At 41.5% G+C, this 15,014-nt stretch overlaps 5 protein-coding genes across 5 annotated transcripts; 2 read left to right on the top strand and 3 right to left on the bottom strand.

Moving 5' to 3' along the window:
• Positions 1 to 32: 32 nt before the first annotated feature.
• K450DRAFT_253586 (uncharacterized protein) lies at positions 33 to 3,357 on the bottom strand. Its single transcript, XM_051591061.1, has 13 exons — positions 3,214 to 3,357; positions 3,014 to 3,099; positions 2,595 to 2,947; positions 2,448 to 2,523; positions 2,127 to 2,391; positions 2,008 to 2,048; positions 1,815 to 1,938; positions 1,601 to 1,746; positions 1,277 to 1,543; positions 1,124 to 1,213; positions 970 to 1,052; positions 823 to 901; positions 33 to 748 (listed from the first exon to the last, which is right to left on the bottom strand). Exons 1-13 carry the CDS (start codon positions 3,284 to 3,286, stop codon positions 47 to 49), a joined length of 2,385 nt encoding a protein of 794 aa, XP_051442089.1. The 5' UTR covers positions 3,287 to 3,357; the 3' UTR covers positions 33 to 46.
• K450DRAFT_253577 (uncharacterized protein) lies at positions 3,356 to 7,946 on the bottom strand. Its single transcript, XM_051591060.1, has 18 exons — positions 7,836 to 7,946; positions 7,723 to 7,774; positions 7,499 to 7,623; positions 7,276 to 7,419; positions 7,065 to 7,209; positions 6,898 to 6,995; positions 6,749 to 6,829; positions 6,345 to 6,677; positions 6,045 to 6,278; positions 5,824 to 5,970; positions 5,652 to 5,761; positions 5,509 to 5,587; positions 4,561 to 5,435; positions 4,252 to 4,486; positions 4,101 to 4,174; positions 3,932 to 4,027; positions 3,738 to 3,855; positions 3,356 to 3,667 (listed from the first exon to the last, which is right to left on the bottom strand). The coding sequence occupies exons 1-18, from the start codon at positions 7,926 to 7,928 to the stop codon at positions 3,584 to 3,586; spliced, it is 3,123 nt and encodes a 1,040-aa protein (XP_051442088.1). The 5' UTR covers positions 7,929 to 7,946; the 3' UTR covers positions 3,356 to 3,583.
• A 661-nt stretch (positions 7,947 to 8,607) lies between these two features.
• On the top strand, positions 8,608 to 9,984 carry K450DRAFT_253571 (uncharacterized protein). Its single transcript, XM_051591059.1, has 3 exons — positions 8,608 to 8,988; positions 9,057 to 9,132; positions 9,206 to 9,984. The coding sequence occupies exons 1-3, from the start codon at positions 8,645 to 8,647 to the stop codon at positions 9,815 to 9,817; spliced, it is 1,032 nt and encodes a 343-aa protein (XP_051442087.1). The 5' UTR covers positions 8,608 to 8,644; the 3' UTR covers positions 9,818 to 9,984.
• Positions 9,985 to 10,484: 500 nt separating this feature from the next.
• On the top strand, positions 10,485 to 11,448 carry K450DRAFT_253569 (uncharacterized protein). Its single transcript, XM_051591058.1, has 4 exons — positions 10,485 to 10,589; positions 10,707 to 10,804; positions 10,879 to 10,978; positions 11,065 to 11,448. Exons 1-4 carry the CDS (start codon positions 10,515 to 10,517, stop codon positions 11,371 to 11,373), a joined length of 582 nt encoding a protein of 193 aa, XP_051442086.1. The 5' UTR covers positions 10,485 to 10,514; the 3' UTR covers positions 11,374 to 11,448.
• A 1-nt stretch (position 11,449) lies between these two features.
• Positions 11,450 to 15,000, bottom strand: K450DRAFT_253565 (uncharacterized protein). Its single transcript, XM_051591057.1, has 12 exons — positions 14,572 to 15,000; positions 14,269 to 14,490; positions 13,980 to 14,197; positions 13,810 to 13,908; positions 13,684 to 13,743; positions 13,508 to 13,614; positions 13,170 to 13,418; positions 12,987 to 13,101; positions 12,530 to 12,888; positions 12,195 to 12,465; positions 11,866 to 12,124; positions 11,450 to 11,799 (listed from the first exon to the last, which is right to left on the bottom strand). The coding sequence occupies exons 1-12, from the start codon at positions 14,959 to 14,961 to the stop codon at positions 11,602 to 11,604; spliced, it is 2,547 nt and encodes an 848-aa protein (XP_051442085.1). The 5' UTR covers positions 14,962 to 15,000; the 3' UTR covers positions 11,450 to 11,601.
• Positions 15,001 to 15,014: the final 14 nt, after the last annotated feature.

Genomic DNA, 15,014 nt, shown 5'->3' with positions numbered 1-15,014 from the left:
TTTTTTTTAATTTTTTAACCTTCCACTACATTTTTATTGACGTATTTCATTCTAAAGGCAGAATATTTACAATATCGATATGATCAACCTGGCGCCGTCCTGTCGAAGAAGATTCGTCCAAAAGTCGACCATCAAATTCCTTTCGTACTCGTTTACGTGCTTGCGCTCGTTTATCTGTGACCCAGATCATTCCGTCACTCTTGCTAGCGTCGCTTCCAAATTGACGCCGCTCTTCCGCTTTCCAATACGTCCATAATAGCGATGTTGAGTCCCCTAGTTGCTCATCTTTTCGCTTTTGGCTCAGCTCAGCCTGTCTTCCATCAGGCCGCCTAACCTTTAGCCAGGGTTTGGCAACTCGGACATCTGGATACTGTGGTATGGCAGATTCTGCCTCGACTTGATACTTGTCGTTACCGCCTCGCTTACCACGGAAGTTAGGATTGAAAGCTGTTCCTCCTCCTCTTCCGCGTGGGCTATCTCGTCCTCTACCTCGACTTGCTGTGACACCAATGGGAAGTTGATGAGCAAAAGGTAAGGGTTCACCTTTTGTTTTGATGTCCATTGGACTGTCTGGCGCAGTCGCTTCCTCTTTTTCCCGCAAAGTCATGTTTTGATATTTGTTGATTTGTGTCCACGCAGTATCCACAGAACCAGCTTCATCCTTTGTTTTCGTATCGATATCTTCCTTTCTGCTAGCATACACAGTGCCTTGGTAGTCCTTTATATATTTTTTAATCTGTACACATAGCTATTTCCAAATTTGCTTATCAGTATGCTATTAACTAGATCTCGATGTTCGCTTTTGAACGAGTGTTTGCTTACCTCTGAAGCACCATCTGCAGCGTTAGCAAATCTCTTGCAAGCAATGTCCAACCCAACGATTATCTTTTTGGCCAGATCTCTGAATATAAAAGAAAAACGTCAAGCTTCATATTCAATCCTTCGTTATAGGAAGATCAACCACAATACCTGACATCATGATTTGTCAATTGCTTTGTGAATAGTTGACCGTGCTCTCCTCTACTTGCGGCAGCTGTCAACTGTGCGAAAACCTAATGCACACACGTACACCGTTAAGATTTACATTCAGGACGTCGACTCAAAATAATAGGCTTGGTTTTACCAAATCCAGCGCTCCCTTAGGAAATTTCGATGTCGTTCCTGGGCTTACTAGCTCTTGTCGGATCTGTTTCAGTATATCGCCATTCAAATTCTATCAAGTACCTATTAGTGCAATTGGCAAATGGAAACTATATTTGATAACCGCTTGTTTTACCTTCTCCACCTTGAATGCATCTCCATAGTTTTGAAGTGGGCTGACCTCATGGTGTGAGACCATTTCACGACTGAAACTATCGGCCATGGACAACCACCAACGTGATGATCGTTCTATCCTTTCTGTCGTCTTGGCTTTATGACTACCTGGTAGTATAGCGAAATCAGCTGGGGGCATGTCGTATCTGTTAGGATTGATATTGACAAGCGACTTGATATCATTTAGGCTATCAATGTTATTGCTAACAAGCATTTCTTTGGAAAAGAGCTAAAATGATGGTTAGCAATTATCGTTCTGAAGTCATGTAAAGTATTTGTAACGTACGAAATTCGTTTGGCTGGCTTTTTTATCCATTCGTGACGGGTTGCTCCATCCCTCCACTTTGACCTCCACTAACTCTAGAGCTTGCTCTTTAGCTTGCTCGAATTCTTTATCCGGAGTTCTATTGAAGCATAAAAGAAAAGCACTCGCTGAAAGCTGTCAGGTTAACTAGAAGCTTGAAATATACGCAAGTTTCAGACAGAGGGCTAATACATACTGCCGTATTGTGTAAGTGCGTGGGTATAGTAATATGCCTTGCTCCCTTCTTTCCTATCGTGTAAGAGAATAGTAGATTTATCAGATAGAGATGAATATAGCGAGCTAGTTTCAAATCCGATATCCTACAATGTAAGATGTAAGTTGTGCATCCTCGCTCTCTGCGTTCTCAATTAAAGAAAGAAATGACTTACATCTGTCACTACAGGGTGGAGACAGCGGCACAGTGGTAGGTCTATCAGATTCATTAGTGATTGAGCTTTTTTTTTTGGGCACATGCGCTGCCGAGTTGTAGATAACTAATGTTACTTACCTAAGCCATGCTTCCTAACGGTCATGACATGATCAAGCTGAATGGAGTTTCCCCAACTTTCATCATCAAGATGCTCATTTTGATGTGCAAACAAAAAACGGGCAGCACCTGTGCTCTCCATAGATGATGAGGCGTCACTTCCGTTGAAGGTGATATCCAAGTTGCTCAGGTCAAACGATTTGACAGATCGATCTCTAAGAGCCTGGTCTAAAGTCCCATCAGAGATGGACAAGTTGATTGCAGACACAGATAGATTCGGTAGTAACTGCAGCATAATTTAGTCACTCTGTATGCGACCAAAATACCTAAAGACATCCTTACTTTCTCTTCTGACTGTTCAGTCAGGTCGTTCGGCGCATTTCCAGGAAACAGTCTTATAAGTTCAAAGTTGATATTTCTGATGAGAGAGAACTTGTTAGACGTACATATAAAGCCGAACTCAGCCTTTTGATTGTCAGATACACATACGCGATATTGGACGTTCTTATGCTTCTCATGACTTTATAGAGAACAGCCCGTATATCCAGCTTTGGTGATGGGATTTCATCTTTCTCATCGTAAAATTCGAATCCCTTCTCGTCATTTCGCTTTGCTAGTACGAAGAACATTATTTTCGCATGGACTTCCTCGTCGTCCTGGTCGGCTATCTCGATGATCAGCTGCTCTATTGCAGAAGGCAACCTATCCTGGATAGAATAAACGTTGGGACAACTCATCGAAGAGAGAGTAGTCCTCATAGCCTCCAAGGGGTTCCTTCCGCCTCCACCCTCATGATTATTCAGCTTGTTACGTCCTTCGTTGCTCACCAATTGGATAGAAGGCTGTAAGCGGTCGGGGTGATAAGTACTTGGGTTTACTGGAAACTAGGTCATGACGGAGCACATTACCCGAGATTCAACTCTTTTTGTTGCGAGTGACGCTGCATAGTACCGTAGCACGCTTTGACTAAGATTTTTCCACACAGACGTTGCACCTTTGTGAAATGGGTGAAGGTCAGCGTGTCTGGCGCAAGAAATAGCTCATTCCCGAGTAGGATCTATTTCTTCCTGTCACTAATCGCGCCATTTACAACAAAAACGAAACTTACCATGTCCGGCATGGATAGTGTCATTAAGGCTACGGTGAAAATCTATAAGAATTATGTTGTTGGCTGCTGACATGCATGCGACCTTGAATTTGAGAGACGCAACCAAGCAAAGATATCGAGTTTTTCATTGTTGCGCCTTTTCAACTCAGTGACCACCATTATCCATTTTCATAACGAGGAAAATCGTATTACTACGCGAAAGCTTTGGGTTATATTGATTGGCTAAGTAAGCATTATTATCGTGGAAAATGAATTATGTTGCTTATGGCTCAAAAAAAAGATAATTAGCTGTATGAAAGCATGCAACAGGAACCATTTGGGACGTGATCCGCTCTTCAAACGATAATTGTATTATACCATTATTTCTACCCTAATCAATAAGTTTGGCAAAAGCCATTGTGTTCTTGGAAAAGTAATCTGCGATGACGGAAAATCCATCTTCTGCATCTTCCAACTGGAGTGGTAACAGGATTAATACTTGCCAACGTTTTGGTAAATCTAACACTCGCTACTGCTTGACGTACCTGAGCATAAAATAGATCATGTCTATCAGCATTTGCTTCTTGGGTTCGACGCATCTCCGATATCATTCTGTGTTGCACTGCACATTGTGGACACTCTTTCTCATTTTCCGCTACGCAGCTGCGATAGATATACATCAGTATTTTTGAACATCAAGAATATAAGTGAGCAAAGTACATGACGGATTTGCACATACCGAAGATGATAAGAATGTCTGCAAAGGAAATGAACGGTAGGAAGTTCAAGCATTCCGCCGCATCCAGAGCACTTTGTAACTTGGAACACGCGCGCACTGTAATGAAGATGAAAGATTGAGTGATGTGATGGTAAAATGGGAAGTCCTTTCCACTAGACTTTTTCCTGACCTGGATTGCAAATCATCAATTTCTTCGCGTCGTGCTTCTGTCTCATCCCTGTAGTTCTTGATCAGAGCATGATCCTATTGTGAAATTAGAACGAGAACGTCAGTAAAAACGCTATGTATAGACACTTTAAGTAGGTTATCAAATACAGTACTCTTTCCATCTCCTTGCGTTCCTTTTCAATCTTTCGTCCCATATAGTTTTTGATCAGTGACAAAGAGGCGACATCGTTATGGCTGAGAGCCTTGATGACTTGCAGAGGTGGGAGTAAGTCTTGTGCATCAATGTGATCCAACACAGAGAGTAGTTCCGACGTCGATTTTTTCAGCGTGTCGGGAGCCGAAGAGAAATATGTTAATACCATGGGGTATAGAGAAGCGTCCTTTGGACTATACCAATAGAAATAATGTGAGCAGAATGTCATAATGTTATTGAGATCGTTATCCAAGTCTCCTTCAATTACCCGTATTTTCTGGCGCATTCAATAACTTTATCAGTTTCTTCTTTTTCCATCCAGAAACGGACAATGTCACTGTACATTTCCATCTTTTGGTATAAATAGACCACTCCTTCGTCAAATTGTTTCAAGTGGCAAAGGACAAGTGCCTGATTGGCGTCATAGTCAACTGCTTGATCTTTGAGTAAAGCTAATGCTTTGGACCGCAGTACCCTCCTGCGAGCTATTTCTTGTTCACTGAGGTCAACATCACTGGTAAGTGGAGGTGTGGTTGGAAATTCTTTAGGAGTGCTTGAATCATCGTCATCCAAACTGGTGTCGATTGGCCGTTCATCCATCAGATATAATTCAAGCAAGGCAGTCCATAGCACTTTTTGTTCTTCAACATCGCTCGAGCTGGGTTCAGCAGCGGGCTCTTCCTTGACCGGGTAACTCTTCACAGAAGCAACCTCGCTGATAGTGACTTTTTCTCTTAACGAAGCAGTACGTTGTTCGTAAACCTCCTCTAAAAATTGTACGAGATAATCGGGATGATCAACAAACGCCGGCATGAAAGTTTGGGCCGATGGTGGCGCATAGCTTTCAAAAATGTGCTTGGGAATCTTTTCTGATCTTTTAACAGCGGCTACAGGCTGGTGCTTTCCTGAGGCTGCATCGTCCAATGTCCCGCCAGCAAACGGAAGCATTGACAAAGCTTGAAGGGCTGACGCCGTATTCCTAATAGAAGATGTTGGGGAAGTTGGACGCAGAGGTAGAGGCGGAGGAGACATAGCCGTTGCAGGTGGCATTGTTCCTGTACATAATCTGATAAGGAGACGTGTTGTTTGCTGCGGAAGATGCTTCAACAGAACCTTTGCGTATTTCTGCAAATTTCTCTCCGCCTACAGCACATAAGGAACATTTTTTTTAGTACTATGCTTCTATCTCTAAGCCTTTAAGGTTTGAAATGTTTACCTCTTTCGGACCAAGTTTTGCAATATAGGCCAAGGCAGAATTGTAATTATGCATATCCAAGAGCATGATATTCAAGTACCTAAACGAAGTGTATGAATATATGTCTTGATGAATCATCATGTCATGTTGTCCAAAATGCTTACAGATCATGTTCTTCAAATCGCTCTGCCAAGTATACCGCATACTCATAGTAGCCAGCCTGGCGACACACAGTAATGGCCGTTTCCAAGTCAAAAGTCAGATCTGCATCATTCTTTAAAGGTGAAAGCCGTTAGCGGGAGATGGATGTAAGTCTACCCAGCACAGTGTACAAACCTTGATAAACTCATCCAGACGCGCAACGTCCTTCAATTTGGTATAACAGTTTAGCAATAGGGTTGTGTGATCCGCATTTGCAAGGCCTCTAGAATGAAGATCTTGAAGATACGACGTAAGGTTATATATTCGCTGTGCATCCAAAAACTGAAATGCAAAATGCAGTTGTTAGTAAAACCGCACAGACGATATATCTATATACAAGCTCCTGAATATCCAACCTTTCGAATGACATATGATGGCTCAAGTTTGCCTATAGTCCTCAGATACTGTTCCATAGCACCGTCATAATCGCCTTTGATATAGAGATGATCTCCATACTTCTTGAAAATCTCAACAATACTGGCGTCGTCATATTTTTGCATGTGCGCCAAGTTAATTGCAAGGACATAGAGATTCTGCTTGAACAAGATCTCCAATTTACTAGGGGTATCCTTTTCATCCAGACGATAAATCTTATGATTGAAAATAAATAAGGCTCAGTTACTCATTGCTACTACACACAATTTGTGAGCACGTACCTTGTTGTCAAGACCAAAGATCCAAATGGATCCCCATTCACATACAACACCACGAATACCTCCTATGAAGCTATCCTTAAACGCAACAAATTTGTTGGCAGTGTCAAAAATTGTCAATCGTGTAAGATCACTTGAGCTAGTTTGTTGTCCTGGCTGAGGCTGGAAGTTAATGTTTGCCGTTCGAGCAGAGCCAGGACGATAGCTGGGAACAGTTGAGGACAAAGGAGGAGATGTTATGATGAGATATGTAGACTTGAACCAGGTAAGAGAGGTTTTAGGTGATTCGTATGCAAAGCAAGGACCTCTTCCAGTTGAGTCGTATTGATAAATAGCCTAAGGTAGGGTACATCAGCATGGTAATAAACTTCCATAACATGGGTTATTCTCTTAGATTGAAATATTACCTCGTCCCGACCAAGAATCATGTCTTGGGAGTCACTCATAACTGCACACCCTAAACCGCACCCTTGATCGTCCAGTGTGGTCTAACAACAAAACAGAAATTAACCAAATAACCAGTGGGTTTTAGTACTACGATGCATTTCTCGCTTACAGTTGTAGGTTTGGTCGCAGTGGTGTTGTAAGTCATGACGCTGCTGGTGGTAACCATGAACAAAATGATGGACTTCGTTTGTTCACGGAATCCCAAACCTTTGAAAACGTTATGTTAAAATCATTCTACGTTGCATTGAAGTCACGGCAGAAGAACCAACTACGTACCAGTGATAGGCTCCGAACCTTCATGGATCACCTTTTGCTTCGTAGTTCTCTCTTTTTGTAAATCTCCTCTAATCAATATTACAGTTCCATTAGCGAGACCAACTGCGATCTGCGTCAAGTTCTCAAGCACAGCAAAAGTAGAAACCTAGTAAAGATCCAACGTTTAACTATTGAACAATATACCGTGTATGCTCTTTACGCAAGTACTCACGGGATAGACCATTCCACCATGCTGTATCTTTATCGTTCGTGTACAGGAAGGAGCTATTATGCCATCTTCTGTCTTCTTATTCAAATCCACTTTCTCGAAATCCCAAAACTTAATCACTGGTGGCTGATTGCTTTGGTCGTGTTCCTATAGACAATTAACAACGTATAAGAAATACATGTAAAATGATGTGGAAAAGTAACAATAAAATGCATATTAAACTTACTCCAACGGTTATTATGACATTGCTTTGCTTCAGCTGTTTCAAATGTGTAACCCGGCCACCGTCATAAGCCAAAAATGACCTTGTGTTGAACTCTCTATCTATTAAGTGTACAAAGCCTGTCGAATGTGTTAGATTCAAAGAGGTCATGTCAAGGACATTGTGCCAATGCTATGATATAAGGGTTTTGTCACTGCAGCTATCTACTACGCTGATGAAAAGGATATCTGCCAAGATTATGTGGCCGCGACCGCTGGTGAACACCGTCGTGTTTGATTGCTGAAGTCGAACGTTAGCATCCTCCCTTAGCCTGATGGTTCAGTACTAAAAGTTATCAAACCTGAAATGCTTCTGGCGGTTTCGACTGATCGCTCGAGTCGGTGACGGGACTCCTATCGAAGAAGGCAAACTGCCTCCATTGAACATGAGCCATTATGAGGAAGAGAGCAGCTGTGCCTTTGTTGGAGTTCTGACTTTGAAAAATAATGTCAGCTCTCAACTGCCGCGCTACGTCTAATAGCCCATAAATTTTCTGCCAGCAAAAATCCGTTCAGCGTTATCGTTCTCGTTTTTAATAATCAAGGAGCATTTATCATCCTCGTCGTATTTCGTAATATAGATGAAAGATGAAATGAATCTCTTCGTTTCAACCCCACTTCTATAATCATTCAACTCGGTTTAGACATGATATTTACAGCGGCAAACATATTCAGACCTGTACAAATTTGACAAACGCTTAATAGCTTTCCTTGCACTTCATCTTATTTACTTGGTACACGATCGATTTCAATCATTCTTATAATGTGGCAGAGTTTTTTATGATATCACACGTTTAGCCGAGATGTCAATAAATTAATCCAGCCAAACTAAGTTTTTGCTATTGAAGCATTGTGGACGTGAAGATGTGGTACACCTTTTTTCACGCTATGGATGCGTAATTCAGCATATTCTCATACCATGTTAAACTGAGCGATTGAAACGATTGATGCAAAGGGAAGCTGAAAAATTTGGCAGCCGAGAGGAATACCATTCATGGCAGTTCAAATGACCGAATGAACTTTCGGTAAAACCCATTCCGAACCAAACAATCATCGATGACAATTTCTTCGTCCGAACTCCTTGGCAGAGGCTTATCCTTCAGCAGAAAGTATGCCAGCAGCATGGCCATCAATATTTGGCTCTAAAAATACCCAGCTAAAGGAGGATAGCGCTGAACTAGTTAATAGCGACCAACAACAACACCCGAATGTCATTCAAGGAAGAGATGTCAATGAGTTGGGTGAGCAGAATCCTGACGGCCCAATGAGCATGGGCGACATGCAAGACGTCATGTACTTCAAGTTTGTCATGGGCAGGCCAATTCTCAACTTTATTCTCGCTGTGTTATGGAGCATTGGACTTCCTATCTTGTTATACCACCTTCTAAGGCCAAGAATTGGTCAAATTGCAGGTATGATTGTGGCCTCTTTACCGCCTTTAGCGATTGTCGTTTGGTAAGTGTAGACCATGTATCAATACCACAATTTACTCTATCTGATTGATTGTCATCGATATTTGTTAGGAGAATGTGGAAAACGAGGACACCAGACCCTTTAGGATTTGTAATGGGCGTTAGCTTCTTCATTTCTGGTCTATTGGTAAGATTTTTTGACACTTGTGTACCCCAAATAATTTTTGCTTGAGTGACATTTAAAAATCATCCACAATCAGTCTATCGCGCAACCTGATGAACGCTGGCAGTTACTAGGAGACTCTATCACACCACTGCTTGTTGGACTGTTTTGCCTAGTGTCTCTTCTACCCTTTCAATACGGGCGACATCATCTACGTCCACTAACATTTCAGATAGCCCAACAAGTAATGCCACGAGATGGATACGACGAAGAAGAGACCACTCAAAACGAGAGACAAACGTTTCCAGAATATGATAATCAGACCCCACACCATAAAAGCAAAAAGGCAAAGCTCATGTACCTATACCATAACATACCTTCCTTTCGACGTGATATGCGGGTGTTGACAGCTGTCTGGGGAGTTACACTCATGTTGAACTTTGTAGTGAAAATCTGCTTAATCACCAGTCCAGCTACGACAGATCAAGTTCGTAATTGGGGATATGCCGAATTGGGTATTGTCACGCTCGCTACCGCCATCTTTTCTTTTGTATACACAAGATTAGTATCAATGAAAGGCATTCAAGAATTTTTGTCCAGAAGAACAGGAATCTCCTCCGAAGCTATCGGTAGAAGTGGAAATTTTGCTGAAACAACCAACAGGAATACTCAAGGGTTCAGCAACGTTTATGGCCAGGTTATGGGATAAACCTAACGAAATTGATCCATATTCTGTGACATATGATGCGTACAGGTTACGGTGGCTGGCCATTAGTCACTATATTACGACGGTGATTGTATCACGATCTTTATACAGTTAATAACTCCTTATGTCTAATTGGAAATAGCATTAAGTTCAAATTTTATGATCGATGTTGTAAATGACTGGTAGATATCTGGGATTTCTGAAATGTGACTGATTGGCGAAACGACGCAGTATAATAATTGCCGTGTGTCAGCAACGCAAATGTCATGGAGAGTCATGAAGCCTGATATTTATACCAGCTTTGGGCACCTTTTGAAGCTCGGAACTACTAGTCCAGTCATACAATAATGGAAGAAGGTTCTATTTCAATTGGTTTCCCGCTGACAATGCGAAGTTTCGACAACTCCCGGTTGATGTATATTTTGCAAGACTTCCAAACATTGAAAATAGTGAATATAATCCATTTATATCTATTAGCTGTATATTTCCATACTATAACGATCAAAGAAATCTTTCATACTACTTCTCTTTCATATTTTGTTCGTAATGCGATTTTAAGGAACGTAAAAGTGTCATTATTCTGCCTTCCTGTTTGCAAACCCCGAACGGAGTATCAAATTTTCACACAGAAAATCTTGAGTCGCGGGCGGGGTGAACGAACAGCAGGTACGATCTCAGCACTTCACCACACAATCACACCATGTCTTCCTCAACGGCCGCAAAGCAGTATAAAGCACTCGGAGAAGATGTTTGGAAAAACAAAGTTGAAAAGATTGTAAGTTTGGAATGGAATGTGCTCTATACAGTTTGAGATGGCAAACCAAGTTATACGACGCTTTGCACAGGATGACTACTTTCTATAACCACTGAATCTAACTGAAATCTCCAACAGAATGCCGAACTTTTCACGCTCACATATGGATCTCTCGTTGTACAATTGATAAAAGATTACGAAGATTATGCAGAGGTGAACAAGCAGCTTGATAAGATGTATGTAGTTGAACAGACACCCATTTCGGCTTGATATTAGACGACTGTTCAGTAACCAGATAGCTTGATTTTAGGGGCTACAACATTGGCCAGAGACTTATAGAAGATTTTTTGGCGAGATCAAACATCGGACGGTGTACAGAGTTTAGAGAGACGGCTGACGTTATATCCAAGGTAAGCGAAATGAGTCTCTCCCAGGACCAATTTGCCTGATAACCTGCTTGCCTTTATTGACGTTTCGTTTCGCATGCTCTTCACAGGTTGGATTCAAAATGTTCTTGAATATAACACCTAATATTACCAACTGGACACCAGATTTCAAAGAATTTTCTCTCCTGCTGGAGGAAAACCCGTTGGCAGAGTTTGTCGAGCTGCCTGACGATGCTGTTGAAGGTGGACTGTGGTACTCGAACATCCTGTGTGGCGTTCTGAGAGGAGCATTAGAAATGGTGCAAATGCAAGTTGAAGCAACTTTCATAACAGACACAGTACGAGGAGATGAGACAACAGAACTTCGAGTCAAGCTTATTCGATTCTTGGAAGAGGAAGTGCCAGTCGGTGAAGACTAAAAAGCTACATCTCATGAATAAATTATAGTGCTAAACCCCAGTTCAAATATAATGAAACCGATCACTCGAGTACTGAAGATAGTAGAATATAAACAAGATAGGTGTATTTAGAAAAATCAGAGCAATTTTTAGCTTTGCGACGAGCTCAGGAAAATGTACAAAGGCGAATAGACGGAGCAGGATACAATGAATGGACTGTTATGGACGTGAAAAGCAAGTGCTTGAGAATTAACAGTTCTGGTTAATCAGAGATGCCCGGTTTTCCGGTTGTAAAGCTTCTCTTGCAAACTCTAGTCTAGAGATAATGTCTTCATCCAGGTCTCTCATAACCAGAGAATGAACGCTCCATTTTCTGGCTGCATTGACATATATTAGTGACGCCGCGTTATCAAACAAAATAAGCTTAGTATGATCCAAGAAGTTGATCTGGGATGGTGAGAAATAAGATAAGTAATGGGAAATGAATCATAGGTATTTCGAGAATCAACTTACTTGAATAACATTGTTGCTTAATCTGAAAACCAAAGCACGTTCAGTTTCCATATAACTTTCAAGAAAAGTGGACTGTCGTGAGGCGCGCTTCAGACTCGTTGGTAAGTCATTGGCAATCGAAGCTAACTTGTCATGCATGTAATTTTGGAAATATGGAAGAAGGTTCATTTTTTTTCGAAGGTGATCTGGATAATGATCCGTTGAAAATTCTTCCGGTTTAGGTTCGGTCTCTTGAGAATGTACAATGTAAGCTACGGATCTGTAGGGTAACAATGTCAGAGTCTGTAGCGCTTTAAAAATGTCAATTCATCCATGGTAGCATTTCTTACTTTGAATTTGATTTGCTGACTAAAGTGGTAGCATCATTGAAGTATATGCCATTTGACCCATCGCTAAGACAATACCCAAGCCCATACTTTGCGGTAAAGTCGACCCAACGATCTATAAAAACGACGGTTGACAGAATTTTCTCTTCGTCCACCTTCTTTCGGCTGCGTGAGGTGGATCTGATCAGCTGCTTTGACGACAGCAAGCTATCAAGCGCTTCATAAATGCATTGAATGTTATGTTCCGCATCATTTTCAAGCAAATCCACCATTCCTGTGCGTTCAATGTGGTTAGAATTATATAATATGTGACATGATGGCCAGAATTTCATACATACCTAATGTATCATCTAGTGCTACCCTTTCACCAGAAGTATTGGAATTGTACTTTGGGGATTGTTGTGCTGGAGGAGGAGTCATTTGACGTAAACGGGATAAAATACTATCGGTTTCCTGTCTTTTGGGTTTCGATACGCGAGTTTGACCCTTTGGCGTTACTTTGGCTGATACAGATGGTTTGAGTAATGGATGCCCTGATGGCGATTCCTCTAGTGATGATTTGTTCTGAACTGGTGAAACAAGCTTTCTAGACTGGTTAGGACTGGCGTGTTCGTCACTTTGACTTTCGAACGACTGCACTTTGGATGCTACATTGCCCTGGGCGACACCAAATGTATCCAGATACTGTGTCCTCGGTCTGCAATAGCCGGATATACGTTTAATTTACAATGTATCTTGGAAAGACGTTTCGAAATGCATATAAGCAACGTCATGAGCCATAAAGGATGTACTTGCCTCTTTGTATGTCGTTCTGTGTCATCCAAAATGGCACCAGGAACACCTGAAATGTTCCAGCTACTTCTGGATGGCTGCTTTGATTTCATCATTTCTCGAGGGTCCGGTAAGCGCTCTGTGATAGAGAAAACTTTGTTTGCATTTGAAGGATCATACGCGCCTGCCTAGATCGCGAAAATTTACCTGAGAGTAATTCCAAGTTTTCAAGTGGCGTTTGCGATTTGTGAGCATAGATGTCACTTTGCTGTTTTGCTCGTTCCAGTGCAGCTGCAGCATTATCTGGTGACGCTAAAAAATTCGAAGCAGCTTGGTTTCGAGAATAGTCTAGCTCAGTCGGTGCTCTTTGCAAAGCGCAAACTGGTATTGCAGCAGGTAGAAAGTCTTGTCGAAAGAACGGAAATTCAAGTAGCTGCTTAATGGTGGGCCTTTTTTCTGCGAGCAAGCCAATGGCGATGATTCAGTATATTTTAGCCACGATCAGATTTACATGAACCTAACTTGAATCGAAGAATTCCGCGTACCTGGGTCATTTACTAGTAAGGAGGTGATAACGTCTTTGGCATTATCTGATAATTTTATATTATCAGGAAAGGTATAAGCTTGCATGATTTGATTGTTTCTAATTTTTCTGCAAAAGAAGGTGATAGTCAGTGGTGCAAATGAAATTATGATATTGATGTAACAAAATTAAACGTACTGGTAGATAGCGTCGTGTGACGATTCATGAAAGGGAGGAGTTCCGACAAGCATGGTGTAGCTATACAACGTAACCAAATTAATGCAATTCATGTTGAGGCTAGTATTCAAAATTCATGGTACGTACCAAAGAATACCCAAAGACCAAATGTCTACTTGCTGGTTGTGGCCGTTTCTTCCATAAAGAATCTCAGGAGCCATGTAATTAGGAGTTCCACAAATGGTTCTATGATTGGCGGCCAGAAAGTAAGACACTATGTCATTATGCCATTCCAACGAAAAGCTTTAGTACAATACCGTTTTCTCTCCTCAGCACTCACTAACAGTGCAGCTAAACCGAAATCTACAAGTTTTGCATCCATTTTGTAGTCCAGAAGAATGTTGTTAGCTTTGATATCTCGATGAATCACTTTGTTGTCGTGCATAAATCGGCAAATGTCGAGTAATTGAATGAGATAATATCGTGTTTCTGGTTCTGAAAGTCGTTGACGCTGTTTGAGCATTCTCGCTAACGTCTAAATCGCAAATAAGTGTAAGCATACTTCAAGGACGTATTCTTTTCAATGTAATACAATATTGGACTTACGTGATTCTCGCAGACCTCAAGTACTAAATAAGCATTATGTGTATCTTCAAAGCAGCTATAGAACCTGACAATGCCTGGATGTTTTAGGGATCTATGGATATTGATTTCTGCGAGGAACTTTGTTTTGATTTTTGGTTCTCGTAGAGTGGTTTTGGACACAACTTTGAGTGCGTATCTCTGCTGTCGTGAATTCTCCACTTCATAGCAAATCGCGAAACCACCCTTTAAAAAACTCGTTAGTTAGCGTGAATTCGATAGTGAATATGCAGTCAACATATTGAACAGGGTAATCAGCGAACTTACTTCTCCTAGATATCGCAGTTTTTTGTACGTCTCGCCTGATCGCCTGTCGTATATGTTTTCAGGTACAATGTACTTTGATTCACTGGTGGCTGCTTTTTGAGATTCGGGAGGTTTTGTAGGTTGAAGCTTCTTCTTGATGCCATTGTTGTTAGCGTTCCCTAGTACAGGAACGGTTGGCTTTATAGAACCCTTTAGGCCAACCGCCAGCTGCGTTGGTTTTTTGGATGATTTTGTTGGATGTGCATTCTCCTGACCAGCAGGATTGTAACGATTGGGAAGCAAGTCTGTTGGTATATCTGCTAGAGCTTTATCAGAAAGTTGACGTTGGAGGACTCGTCGATTTTTGGAAGCCTGATTCGCATTTCCATGTCTTGCGGTTGCATCATACATGATTGGGCTTTTGTCGATCAAGTCGTTGTACAGTATGATAATGACGAAGCAAA

The sequence above is a fragment of the Umbelopsis ramanniana genome (assembly GCF_025399195.1).
Source record: "Umbelopsis ramanniana AG unplaced genomic scaffold K450scaffold_54, whole genome shotgun sequence".
In the NCBI taxonomy this organism is placed as follows: Eukaryota; Fungi; Mucoromycota; class Umbelopsidomycetes; order Umbelopsidales; family Umbelopsidaceae; genus Umbelopsis; species Umbelopsis ramanniana.
Note: the sequence above shows the minus strand (reverse complement) of the source record. Positions and strands in the feature narration are given on the sequence as shown.